The sequence below is a fragment of the Mycteria americana genome, chromosome Z, assembly GCF_035582795.1.
Source record: "Mycteria americana isolate JAX WOST 10 ecotype Jacksonville Zoo and Gardens chromosome Z, USCA_MyAme_1.0, whole genome shotgun sequence".
NCBI lineage: Eukaryota > Metazoa > Chordata > Aves > Ciconiiformes > Ciconiidae > Mycteria > Mycteria americana.
The window spans coordinates 78,504,803-78,525,969 of NC_134396.1; the positions used below are offsets into that span (position 1 = coordinate 78,504,803).

Here is a 21,167-nt window from a genome sequence, read left to right on the forward strand (position 1 = left end):
CAGCCCGTTGTGTTCCTGTTGTGTTCCTCAAAATACCTTTTAGGAATCCTTTCTATGTCTGAACTACGTGTGCAGTACATGTCTAAGAGCAGACTGTAAAATGCCAATATGTGGTCAGCAGATTGACCAACAGGTAAAGCTTCAACACATCTAATAGAGGAGTTTTACTGTTTTCTTTAAGCACGGCTCCACTATTTATCAGTTAAGCAGTCAAGGAACAAAATAAGTAGCAATACAGCACTTGGGCGAGCAAGACAGCACAAATCTGCATGGTTAAAGTACATCTCTCACACCTTTCTTAGTTTGAAACATTTAGAAAAAAGGGAGGAAAATTACCTAGCAGAGGAATCAAACCAATATAAGCTAAATATTATTTCTTCTCCTGTGTGGGTTTAGCTGGCCCTAGCTCCTTTTACTTCGTACTTTTGAGTCAAAGAACCTCTACATCGTTTTAAGCAGAATTTAACTAACACACTTACAATTCAAACCTTAATTGTAACTTTAATAACCTCATATAAATGTACCCAATGGACATGTAACTTCCCAAACATTAAGGCGGTGTTTACCAGCATGCTTACCTCCACGGTCCCGTGCTGCTAAATTCTGTCCTCTTCTTAGAGTAACGTCCAACTGGTACATTCCGGGATCCCCAGTGGGAAAATCTGCATTACTCGTTCCAACCAGATTTGTTCTCTGGAGGGGAATAAAAAAAAATGCAATAGCTAACGTTACTAAAAGTTTCAAGTAAGGTATGTTTTTCCTTGGTATCACCATCCTGTTGAACTAAGACAAGGCCGTATCCCGCTCCCCCACCTGTTGGAGCTAATACTCCAACACCAAGGAACCCGCTCCTGTCATCAGTGTGACAATTCCCGAGCATCCTTTTTTAAACAAACAAACCAACTGGTTGACATATCAATGGTTAAATTTATTAATTAAAAAAGGTGGTTGAAAAATAATTCTTTGATACCTGTATTTATTATGGCAACCTCCACTTTTAATTACATTCACATACCCTCCTGGCCCACTGGAGCAGAATAAGTAAAAAAAATCAGACCTGGACCTTACAGTACTATTTGGACTAGTCATTACCAGTACCCTCAAACCCTGTATTTATTTAACAGTGATAATCTAGGCATGGAATAAACATACATAAGTTATGATTTTGTCAGCTACTGCAGTCCGTTGCAAGATATGTGGTTTTTTCCCTAGAGTTATAGAGGAAACTGAGGGGAAAAAAAATCATAAAGACATTAAATGAAACAAATGAATCTCTTCATTTGTAATACATGCCTTCTTAGTTTGGCTGTATGCCAGGGCAAAGGTAAGATTCTTAGTTAGTTGTATAAACTGTATCACAAAAAAAAAAAAAAAAAAGAAGGAAGTCAGAATGAAAGGAACTCTCTGGACTGCATGAATACTAACCAGATTTCTGTCCCAAATGACAAAGGAAAGAAATTATATTTCTTAGTATGTACAAGCTTTTGCAAAATAGTTTTAAAGACATCTCTCTGTAAGTAGCATCTAATTACTGTGCATGCTTGGAACACCACATTTAATTTTAAGACTAGAACAACTGTATCTATTATACATTCACAGTACATACACAGTACATACATATTATACACACAGAGCACCACTGTTACATTTTCTCATGCTAGGAACTCAATCTTTTAAGACCAGTGCTATTAATATTTTATTATGCGATTATGGGTCTTCTGCAAGAAAAAAAAAGCAGCATGATAGAAACATCTTGGAGACCATGTGTGTACCAAGTGCTATACCACTTCAATGAGAAACTTCAGTTGTTTCTCTTCCTACTCCCCTTTTCTTTTTAAGGTAATAATAAATCTAAAGCACAAAGGAAGCCACAAAATAAAGGCATTTTAACATACAGTTTATTCTTGTTATTCCAGAGTCACAACTTTGAGTCCTGGCATATTAACCTTTGCTGCAACATGTACAATGCTGGCAAAACCACGTACTGACATGCTCACCATTTCCACAGCAATGAATCTGTTCAAAACTAGTGCACTTCAGAGAAAACGGTAGATGAGCTTTGATTTGGCGGGGGGTGTTGTTCTTGAAATCTCTCAACATTTATCTTTGAATTTTGTCCTTGTAAAGTAACTGCTGAAGCATACCTGAAACTTGCAAGACCTTGCAAGACTCTTGCAGAAGGCACCCACCACTTTCTTTTAAATGACTAGTGCCTCACTCACCATCTTTTTTTCTTGTTTTCTTTTTTTTAATGCACTGACCACAGAAGGATACAAGGTTGACAGCAATGACTTTCCACCCCACCCCAGCAATGCTTAGTATCTAGTCCAGACAGAAATAAGGAAAAAATTGCATACTGGCCTGATCCTCAGCCTCACCCTACGCCCCAGCTTTCATCAGGGCATTGTGAAAGAAGAAACTTGTGTTCTGAAATAAATAATAAACACCAAAACTTTCCTTCCTCTTTCTTGCCCTTCCACAAGAGCTTCCAGACTCAAAAGAAACGCGCTGCCTCCCAACATTTATAACCTCCCCCCCGATTTTCCTCATGGCGTCCGCATCTCCCATCCCCTCTGAGGTACAACACAAGCTCTACATTAAAATTCCTTGGTTTAAAGAGAGCCATGTTGCTCCCTTCTTTTCCCTTTCTCACTGCCGTTTCAATGCTTTTCCTTCCTTTTTTTCTTGCCATGGAACTTCACTTTCTTTTTCACATTTACATTAACTAGTTTTTCAGAGAGCTGCTCAAGGAGGCTAGAATTACTTTGGTGAGCAATGTAACAAGCCTACAGGACATAAACAGTTACACAAATGAAATAAAAAGCAAACCGGTATTAACTATCCCTAAGTATTAGAAAGTCAAGCCAGTATTTCTGCATCAAAACGGCAGCATTTGAAGTATGCAATTAAAACTAGAGAATGCCATAATAAATGCAACTATCAATAACTCATTTTTCAACCATCTTTTTCAATTAACAAGTTCAAAAGTTAAAATGGCAACTAGTAAAAAACAAAGAACCACTTCTGTGTGGTCTGCAGTAATGAACTAAATTTAGAAATGTTTGGACAAGAAACTTAAGAGCATTCATGAAAGCCTACAATTGCCCTAACCATGGTACAGTTTCAACACCAAATTTTCTGAACGTCTACATTCCAACTAATAATGTCAAGAAAACAAGTTCTCTGTAGCTAGGGAAAAAAAAAAAAATCATCACTCCTCGAAGTTACTGTGAGTTACAAGGCTGCTTCTTACTGACTGCTGCAGGACGATTACGCCCAGCCTGACAAAGCAAGAGCATGCCTTCACTTTCAGTGTCTAAAATGTATAGAAGGTCTTGAAATTACTTTTATGAAATCTTGAACAAAAATGTTGAGATTCCAGACAAAGACCATAAAGGCAATTAACCATTGTTTCACATAGGCAAAATCGCCGGTGGGAAGGCAATGCCTGAATTAAATCCTTTGAATTAATTTCTACTAGTGGTGTCATTATTTGACTTTAGAATATTCATTTTATCTGAACTATGACTAAATTCGTGGACTCTACAATTTCCCATAAAATTGAAATTTATCTGTTTTAAGGGAAATCTATTATTTGGCACAAACACTGAACCCATGTATACAGTGAATTTTGACAGAGAGATTAAAGAATGCTGATTGTCTTGAAAACAGGCCACGCACAGAGGTCAGCACAGAGGTCTTGAAGACCATACCTGTTCTCAGTTGCACTCTGTTGTTTACTAGATACCAAACTGCCCTGTGCTCTTCTTTTACCAAACAGTGAGAGCAACAACAGGAGCTGCTTTCACTTTCCGTGAGACATCCAGGAGAAGTTTTTCAATAGCCTGTACGTAAATGGATCTGCAGCTGCAACTCACTTCTGACTCACGGCACGTCAAGCGATTCCCTAACATGCCCGGAAAAGCATCGTTTCATTGAGCCGAAAAGCACACAAAGCTCACACTGGCCACGCTTTTGATGACCCCTACGAGTGGCAGTCCTCTGTTTTTCCAAGAACCATCTCCATATTATACAAACTCATCTGAAACCTGAAAGAAGACTATTTCCAACAAAACCAGGAAGCAGAAATAAAATCATTTTTCAGTTCGGTTCCAATTTAGCCCAACAACCATTATTCAGCTGGGATATTTATTAGCTGGAAGTCAGGTGAACCCTTTTACATTAGAGGTGTACACAAGGCAAGCCCATGATGGATACAGGATGTTCTATGAGAACAACTACCAACAAACAGCAGAAGGGGTAACTTCTAACAGCAAAACACTCAGTATTACATTTTAAGACCAAAAATCAAACACAGTATTACTACATGTGTATTAAGCACACTTATGGAGCTAAGCTGTTAGTCTAGCAACGTGAAATAATAATTTTATTCACTTTTACAGAAGCTCTGATGTTTAGACACGTACTGAGACATCTGCCATTCTGGAGACATACAAGACGGAGGGGAGCTGAGGAGGAATGTGCCCTTGCCCACGCCTTCCGCCACTGCCACATTATGGGCCACACAAAAACCAATGCAAAGAGTCTGTGCATATTAGCACCAAAAAAATCAGCTTTCTGATGCCTGTGACTAGTATCCATGAGGAGTTTCTGCTACCCAAGCTGACACAAAGCCCAAACTATTGTCAGGAGGGTAATTAAAGGTTTTTATTTTTTTTAAACTCCCATTTCTGCAGCATATAAAGAAAAAAATTAATTCAATTTTCTCAAAAAAAAAATTCTAGAGCAGCTGGAAACTCTGGCTGCAGCTACATCATGAAGCTGTTCACTGCTAAACCCTTTGCAATTCAGTGACATGAAAAGTTAGGCAAGTACTTCCACCTCTGTTGTTCACACCGTGACAGACACTTCACTGTGTTTTCCAGATTTGGTAGTTAGCAACTAGATGAACAAACTATTTTTTACAGGTGAACAAATGTTGAGCATGTAAAAGGACTGGTAGGTACATGCGGGTAGCTGCACACCACTAATAAAGGCAAAAGCTATCTAATTTTCGTACATCCAATGATTCCACCGTATAAAGTGTTCACTGGTCAGAGCCCAGTTCCACCTCAGCATCCATGAAAAATGACGCCGCTTTCAAAGTGACAGGATGGGTACAATCACCACCATTGCCACATCACATCATTTTTCACCATTTGTTAGAAACACCCCATAAAACAAAAAGACAGCGAATCGGATTCTGATCACTAGGCATTACTGAAGTCAGGGGTAAATCTGTTGAAGTCAGACTAGCAATTTATGGCTAAAAGATGAGAATCAGTAACATCATTTGTCCTATCTGCTTACAAACTGCATCACAAAATTTCAGGTGAACTCATTACCTTCTCCCAGACCGAGACCCTGAAGATTACTACCATTTTTGCCACAGAAGGCTATCTATCACCCTTTTATATCACCATGAATACCAACACTCTCCTTCAAAGCTCTTAATCTTTCTAACAATTAATCAGCTAAACCAACCTGAGAAATCAATGGCTTTGCTGCTCTCCTACAATTTATATACCATACACTAGCATGACTTTGTGCCAGCAATTCAGGGGATATAAGAGATTTAAGGAACCCTCTGCTGCAGAAAACAGTTATGACTTCACAGGAACAGATCCTCAAAGTTTATATTGTTTGTTCAAATGCCAAAACTGAAAATATTCAGCAGTTTAAAAAAAAATAATCTACACCTGTAATACACTCCCCCTTCCAAAAGGGGAAAAAAAAAAAATCTTTAGCAATGCAGCCCAAAACTAATATTTTCCTATACTTAAAAGTATATTTTGGAAAGGCATATGAACTAGATTGAAGTAATATTTTTACTGGAGTCATTTAAGCAACAGGTTACAGCTCTGTTGATTTGCTGTTCCATTTCAATATTCTGCCAGAACATACTGATAAGATAAGCAAAAAGCACGTATTTTTTCCAGCATAAAACAAAGGCAGAAGCATCGACACTTCCTTTGGTAAAAAAAGGAAAAGGGAAACGTAACAGGAGTCGTATAAAAGGAGCGACAAGAGAAGCTGGAGACCTGGCTGCACCGGCTGCCCCTGTGCTGGGGTCCTTGTCAGGAAATGGGATGGTGAAATAAATGGCATTCCTTTCATAGTTGCATACAATAGATGAAATTAAATCAAAGTGTCCTGCAAGGAGGAAGCAGCAGAACATCAACAGTCAAGGGTTCACAGCGTGGCATGAAATATTACTAGCTTTCAAATAGAAAAAAAATACCTAAAAGTTTGAACAATGTAACTGTGTCTTCAATATTGCATAAGCAGAATTTTCCACTCCAATTACTGCCTCGCTCAAACTGATTTCTTCAGATCATCTTCATTTGTCAAAGCGTCAGGCTTTGGAAACACCTCCTTGCAAGAAATTCAGAAATTCTGCATATCCAAGTGGCTGTCAACTCCTTGTTGGTGCAACTAATGGGATCTGACTGTGCTTCAAAGTTATGACAATGAAGTTAAGTGACACGCGATTTTTAATTTCACTGAAAGTATTTACCGATCTAACTTAAGAGTTATGATGATCGTGCCCTAAACAGCACTTTGTATGCTAGTGTTCTGGTTGATGGCAAGTCAGGAAGAACTGAGGAACTTCTCAGTAAAAACAGTTATACAGCTCACTTCATCTCATTCATTCAATGTTCCCTATTCCCTAAATAAAAAGGCAGGTGTATAATGTGAATCCATTTCAATAGCAATATAAAAGAAGATTCTGGGATTTTAAATATTATTGGAAACGTGCAGAAATTATTAGTAGCATATTATATGTACTAATAATGTACTTTTTGATTAACCACGTTATGTGCTTCGGGTAAGACTGGCTACTTTGTTAGAGCTTTATCATACAACAGATGTTTCCCATAGACAAGATATGTGTATTTATAACAAATGTGAAAAGCCTCAGCTGTCGTTGTGAAGATTTTGAATTGGATAAAATGTACTGATGAACTTTAAAAGTCAGATTTTGCATATGTGCTCTTTATCACATAATGGCAATAGAGCATACATGCTAGTCTGAAATGTCCCGATTACAAAGAACTATGAATTCAAGATTATTTCTGCAGAATAAAGACATTTTTAAAGTTAGCATTAATCACATACATACACACACACATTTTTATATATGTTGGTATGCTCTGAATATGGCCGTCTAGTTCATATAGTCAGGAAATACACTGTGGCTAAATAGTAGTCACAAGTGCATAAAAGATTAAGCCTCTCTCCTGAGCTTTTTGGCTATGGCTGAAAGAGGAATTTAATCTGCTTATTAAAGAAAACCCTTAAGAATCAAATAGTAGTACTGACCATTTACGTCTGCAGAATAATTGGAATATTTTGGTGACATCTATACTAATTGTTGCTCTTTGATTTTATTTGAAAGCAACCAACAGCAAATGCTAATTTTCAGTATCAAGCTGATTACTGTCAACAGCTTGCTAGATTTCCTTCTGAAAATGTAATGAATAGATGCAGAAATAATAAAAGATGTAAGCATATTAACATTTTGAAAGTTTTGGTATTCAGAAGTACACTTCAACTCACTTGTTCCAGCTAAAGCACTAAACCTGTCTGGCAGCGAAGGAAACCAAATACCAATATTGACAAGGCAATCAGAAGAGATTCCACCAAGTTCCTCCTTCCATCTGCCTCCATACCCTGTTCCTGGGATGGAAAACTCGGTTTGCTGCCATTTATTCATTCAAATCTACTACAAAATTTTACTGCAGCATCACTTATAGAGACTACGATAGTAAAGCAAACAGAAAATAAAAACCAAGAATCCCTTCTCCCCCAAGATTACAAATCTGTTCTTGAATAAAGCAACCACAGCTTCCCTCCCAGTCTTGTTACACTCCATCCTACCCTCCTTGCCCTCCACCCCATGTTATTATCCTCCCTTGTTATTTCACAAATTAAAAGCTCTCATCTGGTCTCTTCTGTGAAAAGCAACTGCTGTAATCATGCCAAATCCTTCTGGGTTTATCAGTGTTTGTTACAGACACAACAGTTCACCTGCATACAACATTGTAAGCACAGGGATTTAGACTGTAAGCTTCTCAAGGACTGACGAAAGTCTTTTGTTCTCATATATAAGCAAGAGTAGATAATTCTTTGATGCATTTTCCAACTTTTATTCCTCGTTTTAACCTTAAAAGTATATTGCCTCACCCTCTTTGTAATGGGTTGCGTAATGGTTTTTTTGAAAGTCCAAATACATTTTAGCACTTTGTTTCCCCTCGTCTGGTACTGCTTTGATAAATTCAAAGCTTTTTAATCTACTATTGATGAGCAATTCTTTCGTAGAAGATGTAAGTTTAAAACTCATATGTCTGGTATTTGAACTATTGAGTTACGAATTTGTAACTAGAGTTTGATCAAGATCATAAGTACAGAAATATCAATATCAATCCATTGTCTTTAAAATTACCTAATTTTGCCCAGCAGTCTAGTATAGCTACTGCTTTTAGCTAAACATGTTTGGGCTAAAAATTCAGCTGGTTTAACACTCAGATTTTACTCTCTGAACAAAGTGATTTGTTACTGCTTTGCTCTGGAACCATTGCTTTTAGCACCCTTTTCGCTGACAATGCTTCTTCATTAAACCAGGAAATAGGACATCCAGAGTAGGTTCTTCTCCAACAGCTTTCGCGGTGGGAAATGACACAGAGAAACCCCTGTGTCCTCACCAGCGGCCGTACGGTCCTTCGCAATAGGACAGAAGCTTCCCTAACCACTGCAGCTGCCTTTTCAGGAGCAACTGGTTGCTGAAGATGAAGGGAGGGATGGCTTGTGTATAGTTCCCTTCTGAACAGCATTACAGAGCAGATCAGGAATAAATTAAGTAGGTATGCCAGATAAATCAATGCACTTCTGATTTGACATATCTAATTAAAACTGCAGATCAGGACAATGGCTAGGGTATTCCTATTGCTTTCTCTTCAAAAAACCCTTTGTGATGCAGAATAAGGAAACTTTCTGCTTTGTTTAAAATAAAACAAAACTATTTTCTACAAAAGATACCCACATTTCCAAGTCACCCTTCTAGCTGTTCAGCAGCAAACTACACAAAGCATTCAACAAAAGTGGCCCTAGCCCTGCAAACGTGTATAAAAATGCACACATATCTGAATACAACCAAACACACTGGACTACTAACCCTCTATCCCTTCACAGCACTGAGCTCTTCTTGTGTTTTAATTTGTGCAAAAATTGGCATTGTGAACTACCATTTCAGAAAACTAACAACAACAAAAAACCATTTACCCACAGCATGGTTGCAACATCCAGTATAAATGGAAGCTTCGTGTCTATTGGAGGAAAACATTTTCTAAATATATTATCTAAATTGCTTTGCCTTTACAGCCTATAAAATTCCAATGCTTATTTATGTAAGCCTGAAAGCTATGTCAACAGAAAAATAATTTATTCCTGACTCCATATAGTTATCTGGCATTGTCTCTATTAAAGCACAAGAGAAAACTTTATTTTCTGGCATCCAGAAATAACTTGCTTTTCAGAAGCAAGATATAAACCAGGGAGAACTGGTTCTGACATGTTCCCAGTTAAAACTTCTCCAGTTCAACCAGTACTATTGGAATGTACTGTACGTACCTTTCCAGAATTATCTTTCCTTGCTGCATGGAAACGAGTAACTGTTCTGAAGACAGCCACACGGTTTCAATACAGTATTGTAAGTATAACTACCCACCAGGGACTTCAGCTGGATGGGGCAAAGACATTTGCAGGCAGCAATTATCATCAAGATCACTTTGATCTGATCTGAAGAAAGCATTTCCAAAAACTGGAAATTAAATTCATCTTAACTCATATTCAGGTCAAGTCCACAATCAAAAACACAGAGTGAGAGTCTCCACTACTGAAGGTTTCAAAGTCTCTAAACAAGACCGAGAGTGTCTAACTGTCCTTGTTCCTTTAAAGGCATTTTCTTGCATGATTTTTAACAGTCTTTATATGAGCTCGTCACAGAAAGGCTTCCTACCAACAGCAGTTAAACTGGTAAGTCCAGAAGTAGTTAAACCAAAACGCAGTGTAAATACTGCAACAAATAATGGCAGAGAAGAACCTCCTAGAGAAAAACAACTTGTAATGAGGACAGTCAGGTGCTAACCATGTAGATTTTGGTCTTCATTAGGAAAGCCTATAAACATCTAAGAGATGGGTATTAGTTCTGATATGTTATGCACATTATTTTTTTTTCCTAAAAAACCCCACAGCCTTTCAGCTATTATATTGCTTATGAAAGCTCCTTGATTCAACACCAACATCTACTGTGCAACTTTTCATACAAGAGGAGATGAAAAGTAATGACTACACACACATTTTCTGCAGTCATCTATCCAATAGCTATGCAAATGTCCATACCTGGGCATCTTGGAGGATGAGAACCTCAGCCCGCCTGCAAGATGCCGGTTAAGGAGTAATTCAAGGTTTCCAATTTTGAATATGACAAAATGTAGGTCTTTCATATTTAAAAGATGTGTAATACTATTAGGTTTAACAGTCTGAAAGAAGCTGTTACTGAAGTCACTGGGTTTTCTTCCTACCTATGGCAAAGCCTAGAACTGTTGCATGATACTTAAAGATAATCTCCACTTGTCTTGACTGACCTAAAAACTGCTTAAGTACAGAAAAAAATTAATCAATGCTTTCTGGAGATAGAAGCTGCAGTGGCCAAGCATGTTGTAGCTAATTTTCACATTACAGATGACCAACAATGCAGAACTCCACGTTGGGAATGACAATTGATGCTGAAATGTGAGACTATTGTTCCATGACACAAGATCACAGCTAAGGTGAACATTTTCACAACTGCAGGCATGGATTTACTGCTCAGGCCTTTCAGGAACTTCGTGGAGGCCCCAGTGATGGCAGCCAGTCGGTATTGTCATTCTGTGGCCCTGAGAAGTAGCTGAGAATGGCAGAAACCACAAGTTTCAGGGTGGATACCCAGGATGGTGAGATGAGAGAAAGTTGTAACCAGCTCAGAAGTAGTACTGTAGGTCTACTGTTCCTTAACCTAATCCTATTATATACATAGTTCCCAGGAGAGAAATCAGCTGTGAGATGGAATACAGTTTGCTTTTGGGTTGGAGAACAGGAGGAGGCCAAGTCCTCTAACAGCAAAACCCACTGTTGCCTGGTCCATACCCAACGCAGAAATTCAAGCCTATCTTTCAGAGACCTGACAAACTGTTCACATTTTAGGTCTGGCTGCTACAAGATGGAAAAAGTGAGATAGTAATCTGCTCAGAATTTCTCAGAAAGGTCCTGAAATCCTGTGAAAATGGGGACTGGACCCTACAAATCCCCTCAAGTATCCATTTGAATCTCGAATTGATTTAACAAATTATCAGAGGGGGAGAAATACCTTTGCAAACAGCACAGACAAACCCCACCCACCACAGTCGTACTGATTGCCTAAGCAGAAACGAACCTTTATGAGCAGTGGTATCCACCGCAGGGCACAAGTCTCCAGCAGTGCACACATCTGCTTACGGGCCTGTATCACCAAACGCCAGATAAAGTGCTTTCCGTGGGCGTTACTCAGTGCGTCTCTGGCAAGTATCAGAGACTGACAAGACAACTCCCAGCTCCAGAATAAACTCCTGCCATTGTAAATAACTAATCAAGGGCCAAAGAAAATGAAATGAAATGCAGGCAGCTTTCCAACAGAATGCCTGTCTGCTGACTGGTGAAGCAATGATGAAGCTGTTCAGGTGAGACAGTAGCAAATGAAGAACATTTTTCCTCAAAAGTTTTACTACTTCTTTTCTTCTGGTAATTTCCAGTGATAGGTTCTTTTTCTAAAAAAGATGTAAAATGTTTATTAAGCTGTATATTACAATGCCCGAGTCTCTGGCAGGGAATCGATGCCTAACCTTTGAAATCCTTGGAAGCCTGTTAACCCGAGGCTGTGTGCCAGTGTGCCAACCCTCCCGGGCACCAGTGGCTGCTGCTTTTCTGGCGTCCGTATTGAATGCCACCACCAGTAACTGCTTCCCCTCCGACTGCTTGGCAAGCCGCCTCTTTTTCAGGTTGATGCAAGTTCTCTTTTAGTCCTCCAACAGTTTTTCAGTAAAACACAATCTAAGAGAACTTCATTTATTGAAAAGTGTCGACAGCCCACAGTCTTAGAGCAAACAGTTTCCTAGTGGGTGTATGAGGCAGCGTCACTATTCTCCTCCATCAGTGACCAAAGATCTTATGCCATTGTCCAACAGACAGCATGGTCTGTGACCACAGCTCTGTCATCCAGAGATAGATGAGGAAATCTGAGTTATTAGCTGGTTTAGCCCTTGAGTTTTTTATGGGAGCAGCTCATAGTTCAAGAACTGACTCTTCAGAAAGATGTTTCCATTCTCAACTCATAAAGAAATACAGTTCTGATTCATCAATAATTTGTAAATATAGTCTACTCTGACAATGATGCCCAAGGAGACCCAAAATTTTGCAAGTGCTGGAAACTATTCCTAAATGACACCAGTAATAATGAAGCATATATGAACTGTTATCACACTTAGCAACTCTTAGTTTAAGAAACTCTTCCTAGAATGGGGAGAACAAAAACAGCTGATTGTCATCTTTCAGGAGGCAACCTCTCTCCTTCTCTCATTAATTTATGAAAAAATGTCTGAAAAATTATGTCAAAAAATTATGAAAAAATAATTTATGAAAAAAAATTAATGAAAAAATTTTTGGTCCCTTCCTTAATGAAAATAGCGCCATTATCACAAAAATCATCATGCACAACTCTGAAAAGATTAATTTGTTTTAGCATCTTTGAGTAAAATAGGAGTATCAGCACAGTAATTGAGAAATTCCTGGAAGCAAAATAATCTGTGAGCGCCCACAAAGCCAGCATCATTACAACCGGAGAAGCTATATGTGGATGGACGATACCAGAAAATTAAGTTGAAAATTCATGCGCAGTCAGTACCATTGGAATAAACATTCCCATCAATTCAAGTCTTCTGACAAAGCCATAACCTAGTACCAACAGGCCAGTTCTGCTAAAGTGACAAGTGACAAGACCCCCACAAGGCATCCTGACCACTCAGCTCAGGAGAACCAGTACCAGCACTGGTGACAGGCAAACATGTCCTTCCTTCCAGTGTCTGTTGTTCACATCACCTGAACTTCCACCACCTTTGTGAAGCACATAAATATGGTGAGATTATTCACCCCTCCGGAAGAACATATGAACACCACAGGGCTCCACCTTACAGCTGCACTAGCACAGTCCCTGCCCAGCCACCGCCGGCACCATGCCTGGTGAAGGGCCCAGGAGAAACTGAAATGACAGTCACCTCTTCTCCACAGCCCAAACGCCTGCCATAAATTTGATCAGACTGTTCACCAGTAGCCTCTACTGAAGTCTTTCATCCCAGGTCAGAGTTGCAGGCAGAGGACCTGCTATCCCAACACAGGCACACTCATGTCCCATCAGATAGAGAGGAAATCAGCACCTTGTGTTTCTGTCGCTTAGCCTCACAGCAAATCCCACAGCGGGAGACATATCACCAGTTCCACAAGGTAAAACAGAAAATAAAGAAATAAGCAAATCAACTGACTGTTAACTATCAATTTTTAAGGAGAAGTGATGTCAGGGGCTTGGAGAAATGGAGTGCTCTGGCTCAAGCTGCAGCTGGAGAAGGAACCGGTTCACCCCAGGAGCTACTCCTTCTCCTAAACCATCAATGTTGGATGTGATAGCTCCACGTTTGCCTCATTCATCGCTGCTGACTAGGAAGTTATTCAATCCAAGTGGACTGGCATATGCCCAAACACAGTAGGGTAAGGAGAAGAATTTATTTTCTTCCACAAGCAGACAGCTTGCTAGAAATCCCATGGATATTCCCAGATAATTAGAGCTGTCTCAAACATAAGTGGGCTCCCAGACGGATGCTTTCTTTGCACCATTACTGATGTACTTCATTTGACCTAGCTATACGTGCATCTCGGTGGTTTCTCCACCTGGGTTAATCCCTTCAAGGAGTATTGTTAAACAGAATGGGAATTACTTTGAAACTCAAGGTGATTTGGTCAAGTCTGATGAAATTTGTTGCAGCATCCTTCTCCGTAATCTCATTCCCTACCCTGTCCCCTTCATCCATTTTCGTTTCAGAGGGAAACTGAGCAAAATTTGCTTATAAGGAAAACCTATAACCACAAGGGAGAAAGGTTTACTTTTAGTTATGGAGATAATATTAGAAAGGAGGATACCACTCTTCATTAATTACTAAATAACAAAGAGTATGCAAAATATTTCTAGAGCAAATTTTAATATCAGATTATTCATCTTACTTATGAAAAAAGTTACCACCAGGCTAGCTTATCCCACAGGAGCGTGGAGCTGATTACTGGCCTCAGTCTTTAGTTACCAGAATTTCCCACAACTGTTTAAAAAGTGATCACCTCTAAGTGAAAGGTAATTTAAAAAATATACTACATGTGTAAAGGGCCTTGATAAACTGATTATAGAGAGTAACACTTCAAAATCTATTTTGAGTGTAAAATAAAACCCTAGAAAAAGTTGATTACAGGGAGTTTTCCATGACCCCTCCTCCTTTTTTAACAGCTTATTTTCAGTTTTAGGAGGTCACTCAGCACTTCTTCCCCTCCTACTCAGGACTGGTAAGGCCACATTGGCAGTGCCAAGGCTCCCCGGTATGAGAGAGATGCAGACATACTGCAGCAAGTCCAACAACGAGTCACAAAGATGATGGAGGGATGGGAGTGTCTGTTGCATGAGGAGAGGATGAGAGAGCTGGGGCTGCTCCGTGGGGAGAAGAGGAGTTTCCAGTCCAAGAGCGGGGTCCTACCCGTCTGTATAATACCAGCCAGGCTCTTAGTGGTGCCCTGTGACCAAAGAGGCATATAGGACATTTCACTTTAAACATGAGAAAAAACTATTTTTCCTGTGGGAGGGTGGTCAAACACTTTTTGGAGCAGGTTGCCCAAAAAGTGTCCCTGAAAATATTCAACACCTGCTCTGACACGGTGCTGGGCAACCTGCTTGAGATGACCCTGCCGCCCTGAGCAAAAGGTTCATCTGGGCTATCTCCAGAGGTCCCTGCAAACCTTGGCCATTCTGAGATTCTCTATTGCTTTGAAAGGTCATAATAAATAAAGTATATGCTGAGCTCAGCTACCTTTCCTTAAAGTGCTGTTGTGCCTTCCACTTCTGGTTGGACTGGTATGGCAGCACTGCAGTTGGCATTCAAAACTACGATCCTCTCCACCCCTTAAGAGCAGAGTATGTCCAAGATAGCAAGATACGCATAAACCCTGAACACTTCAAGCCTTAATGTATGCCTTGCATTTAGGCTGCAGTGCTCACATATGTTGTAACCTAAACCTTTCCCCTGCACATTCCAGTCTTCTTCTGCAAAGAAATCCATTATTTTCAAAGGTACAGCAAGACATATTGTGTATGACTATATAAACATGAAGTTGCTTCCTGCATGCACTTGTCGTGGTTTAAGCCGGCAGGCAGCTAAACACCACACAGCCGTTCGCTCACTCCCCCCCCCCGTGGGATGGGAGAGAGAATCAGAAAAAAAAGGTAAAACTCGTGGGTTGAGATAAAGACCATTTAATAGGACAGAAAAGGAAGGGAAAATAATCATAATGATAAAAGAACACGCAAAGCAAGCGATGCCCCATGCAGGTGCTCACCACCCGCTGACCGATGCCCAGCCGGTTCCCCAGCGGCGGCTGCGCCCCCGGCCAGCTCCCCCCGGGTCCTCGCTCAGCGTGACGCCATACGGCGTGGGACATCCCCTTGGCCAGCGGGGTCACCTGTCCCGGCCGCGTCCCCCCCCAGCTCCTTGTGCCCCCCAGCCCCCTCGCTGGCAGGGCAGCACGACAAGCTGAAGAGTCCTCGACCAGTGTCAGCACTGCTCAGCAACAACTAAACCATCAGCGTGTTGTCAACATTATTCTCATCCTAAACCCAAAACACAGCACTACACCAGACACGAGGAAGAAATTTAACTCTATCCCAGCCGAAACCAGGACACACTTGAGAGTGGAATTACCTGCACTCTCAAAAGTCCCAAGAATATAACCTTTTTCAAAAATGAAACAAATCTGCTTCTTTAAGCAGAATAAATGAAAATCATTATGAAACACATTATGATCTGACTTTCACCTGTGCAGAATTATTCAGTTCCCAGGACAAGCAGATAGAATGAGCACTCCTGTACCATTTTGGTTTTAAGAAGATTATTGGAAGTTACATGGGCTCTCTGAGTACATTTTTGCAAGTACACATGCACTTGCACTCGTGAACTCATGATGCACACACAAAGTAAAAGGGAAAATAAAGGCAGTCTGTAAGGGGATAAAAATACACTGAAAATACAAAAATCACATATTTTTTCTGTCCAAGATAAACCTTAAATTCCTAAAACCATCAAACTGTGAAGCATTAAAATAATGTCTGCATTTCCTTTTTCTATTTTTTCCAAAGACTAAGTCTCAGGTAGACATAGCACTATCCTAATTTCTGACAACTAACATTTCTATCATCTCTAGAGAAACTTGCAATACCATGCACAAAAATCCTCTCACTTGCCTGAAGAGTGCAGAATTACACTGCAAGTTATGTCAAACATGGCACATGAAGGATAACTCAGTTGGGAACTAGAGACAGGTGTCACATCCATATCAAAGATGATCTGTGAACAATTAGCTGTCTCCATTTCAAAATGAGATAAACACCTGAAGCCAACTTATATGGCATATGCATCATTCCCTCGAAAAAAAAATCATCTTCAGTCATTGTATTTAAAAATACACTGTCCACATTTTCACAACAGAAAACCACACTAAAATATTTCTAATTGAATTTTCCATATTATTATTCATAATCAATTATATACATAAATATAGACACACTTACATAACCTAGGTTATTCAGAAGTAGTTTTATATTTAAATTATATGTCAAAGTTATATTTTAAATTTGGGGAAATACAACTATCAGAACATGGCATTTGAATTATTTTGAATCAATTTTAAAGCAAATTCAGCGATAGTGTCACTACCAGTAAAACACCACTAAACTGCTTCTAAAAGGAAGCTTCTAGTGCTTGTTGTACTCACAGTTCAAAAGACCAACATTATGAGGATAACACTAGTCTGTTAAAGACAAATGACAACAATGTTTTAAAAATAAGATTCCAATTCTACAGTCAAAGCTAGGTTTACTTGACCATGTGCTGCCTAGATATTTAGATATGTTCAACTGCCATTAAGGAATGACTGTGTTATAGCCACAAAATCCATAAAACCCCACAAACTACTCAGCAGAAGATAGGCATCTGAGAGCAATTTAAAAGGAAGAATGACCTTCAAACTACCAAACCCGTAACTAATTAAATAAACAGATTCTTCTGTTAACATGGAGAATTCAGCAAAAGAATGACAACAGTGAGATTTCAGAAAATCTCCTGTATTCTAAACTACCACAGACGTTAGTCTACCTGTGAGTGAATGATGCTTCTCTCCATGTGATTTTGTATAAACTGAAGAAACAGTTTTCCTCATTCTGTATTATCCACTTAGGGCATGCTGTTTCCATCAAAAGCAAACATTTAATTATTTTCAAAACAGACTCTTAAATTACCTACATTTTAAAGCAGGATACATATAATACTATATCAGAGCACATTAGACCTTATAAAGAAATGAAATTCCTACCTTACCAGCTCCAAATTGAGAAGTTTCTCCAGCTTTCACCTATCTGAAATAGTATTACAGGAGTGAGTTAAACATCCTTTGCTTCACAAAGATACCTGCAAATCTGAATTAGCCTTTCGAGCTGACAACTGCTCAGTAACACGGTTCACCTCCAGCTGGTAGCAACAGCTCTGTGCAAATATCATTTGACTACTGCTGTGAACTGCAGCTACTCAGAACGAAAGTAAGATAAGTCTTGATATGCGAATATGTTTCAACACATATTCAGAGGAAATGACTCAACTATCTTCACATCTTTAAACATTGAAAGCAGCTTCCTCCCCCCTCCCCCACTGCAGAAGATGGTGTAAACTGAAGGGTTCTATGGTTATTTATTAAATATTGGCGTGAAACAAATATTAAAGCTCAACTGGTGAACACTAAATTATAGATCATCCTTACACTTTCTTCCAAATAACACTTTGAGCAGAGAAATACTAAACGTAAATGTTTAATAAATGCCTATATACGTATTTCATGAAAATAAAAGACTACACATACTTTCTCTCTTAGTATATTAATTCTGAAGATATTTTGAGATTTAAAAGCAGTATTCAGATACCACCTGATACTAATCTCATAAAATTTTAGAAAAAATCCTTCTTGGCCATTATAGAAATATCAGAATCTGAAAAAGAAGGAATTGAGATAAGAAGGAAGCAATAAAGATATAGATTTTATTCAACTGAATTTCAATATGCATTCAGTTATAACTGAATAAGTATTCCACAACTGGAGACACATTGTTATTTGTTAGGCATTAGAGCCTGTGCAGTCTTATATACCTTTAGTATGACACTTTATTTATTTCTTTAATCTCTACCCACTGAAGAAAATCTTGCTTTAATTTAGCTTGAATCTTGAACACGGAAAGAGAAACAGCTCTCCTTAAAATCTCTATATGTCTTTTACATTTTGTTGTCATTTCTGTTCCTTTAACATCCCTCTGTATCAGACTGCTGCTGATCTATGGGTTCTCAGTTTTCTGGGGTTTGGTTTCTCTGCAGTAAACATAGTATTCCATAGCCGATGAGAAACAAGCACTATTTGGAAACATGGATTCTCTCTTCCTAGATGTCTCCATTCCGTGAGGACACTCCTGGATGCTTGGGACCCCCTCTCAGATTGGTGCAGTTCAGCCAGGAATATGCAAGTCTAGATTTAAATCCAGTGGCGTGATTTTGAAATACTAGCTTTAAACTTTATGGATAATCAGAAAGCACACAGCAGAGTGCAGCCAAACAGGCAAACCAGTTCTCTGAGGAAGTCATTGAAATAAGTGATTTTAAACACAGAGATAATTAATTTAATATGTATCATTAATGGCTGTAATGAAACACCGCTAAGAATTCCAGATTTTTCCCCCAACAGCACCCTGCTACAAAGCAGAAGAGTTTGGTGGCATTAGTTATCACATATCACATTGTAGCCAACTTGCACACTAGACTTGGTCAGAATGTTCCACATTTTTCTTAATTTTAGCTTAGTTTATCACTTCAAAATGGCGGAGTTAAATATACTTTTGGCACTCACTTCAGGACAAAAAAATAAAAATCACTCCTAAAGAAAAAAGAGCACATACCAGAATCACTCACCTAAGGAAGGAGACTGTGGCTACAGGTTCTGGTAGACCTGGATGAGATGCGACACACTGAAATAATAGAAATCATAGGAAATGGGTGCAGAAGAAACCTCAAGAAGTCATCACTCCCACAGCATGCAGAAAGATCATGTATGTGACATATATATGACACACATGTGACCACATATATGACCTACCAAAATCTCCATGCCAACAGGTGAAGACAACTTACATTTTGGCAGCCTTTTTCTCACTACCACCACCCAGAGGTAATTTAGGAAAACAGATTAACAAGGAGTAAAGCATCTCCTTTCCCTACTACAAGATATATTTCCCCTAGACCAGCAAAATTTTATTTTACGAAGTGATAGGGAATGATGGTTTTTTTCAGATTAGGATCTGTGTAGCTTTTGTGGCTGCAGATACGCGCACCTGCCCTTGCCCATATCGTTTAATCCCTCTACACCTCATTTTTGCCCACCAGAAGCAGCGTAATAATTCCCCCTTACTTTGCAGATGAATGGCAGAGCACTCGGATATTGCTGCGAGAGGGTCCACGAAAAGAATAGTAACATTTGTTATCTCCCTGACTGCAGCTCTGGAGAACAATGACTTCATTTTTAAGTAGCACATATGTTGCTGTTCTCATTTAACGGCAATTTCCAAAGAGCCCCACGTGCTTTCCATAGAGGAAAAGCAATGGACAGAGATCAGTATGGACAGAGAAATGCCATCCAGAGTGCTCAAATGGATGCTGGGATGAAAAGGTACGATACTGAGCACCCCACACTACAGCATACACGCAACGGTGCACATTTCCCACAACGGTGGGAGAAAGTATTTTTTGGGTCTCCCTTTTTTCATTTCAGAACGTGCCTCTCTCCTTAGTTTCTAAAGGCACATGATGATGTATTGTTACACTAACAAATGTTTTGCAAATTTTGTTTTTGAAACCCTATAAGAAATGTTTTGCAAATTTGGTTTTTGAAACCCTATTGCAATGGATGAGAAATCAGTTACTTGGAAGGCAAAACAAGTCTCATAGCTCTCTGCTATGAGAAGTTAAACAGCAGACAATGGACCTGCGACACGGGGTAATGTGCGTTTAAAATGTGCATTTTCTGATGAAGCCCATATGCCAATAAACATACATAATAAAAACACTTTCTACAGAATCCATATACATGTTTCAGTTAGATGACTTAGCTTTTGAAACAATCATCTGAAAAGGTTCTTTACTCATATTAAGAAATAATAAACTGTGATTAACTACACCCTAATCTAGTCATTTGAGTAACGCATTCTACATTGACCTGAAAGAGTGGAACAACTTATTTCAGCTGTTCCACTTAGACAACAGCAGTGTTATTTTTCTTCAGAAAACTTTACAGCTTCATGAGCAGCATCCAATTTCCTAGAGTTTGCTGCACCGTTTAAAAGGAAAATACTGCCTACAAGAGTTTTGTAATGTTACTTCCCAATTTAGATTCTAAATTAATACAGAATTAATGAGATAGTTAGTATTGGTATGATAAGGGGAAAATAATTTTCAGTTCATGGAAAGACAGTAATTGTAACGTTGCAACAACGTCTGATTAGAAGGATACAAGCATATTGCATTCAATATTAAACTGACAAGTACTGTATTTCTTTCAACTCAAGAACTTTGTTTAATGTGATAGCATTTTTTTCTGAATTTCACAGAATGACTTTCACTGCTGGTGAATGCCTAATCTTCTAATCACAGGCACATTTAGCAGCACTTGAGTTGCCCTGCATGCAGCAGAACAATGCTTCAGGC

At 39.1% G+C, this 21,167-nt stretch overlaps 1 protein-coding gene across 3 annotated transcripts in view; it reads right to left on the bottom strand.

Annotated features, from left to right (window-relative positions):
- MCTP1 (multiple C2 and transmembrane domain containing 1) overlaps window positions 1–21,167 on the bottom strand; it is a 290,569-nt gene that overhangs the window by 175,257 nt on the left and 94,145 nt on the right. For all 3 annotated transcript variants that reach the window (XM_075526465.1, XM_075526464.1, XM_075526466.1), the window contains exon 2: window positions 579–693. In XM_075526465.1, the coding sequence (XP_075382580.1) occupies window positions 579–693 (115 nt within the window). The remainder of the gene's footprint in view (window positions 1–578; window positions 694–21,167) is intronic.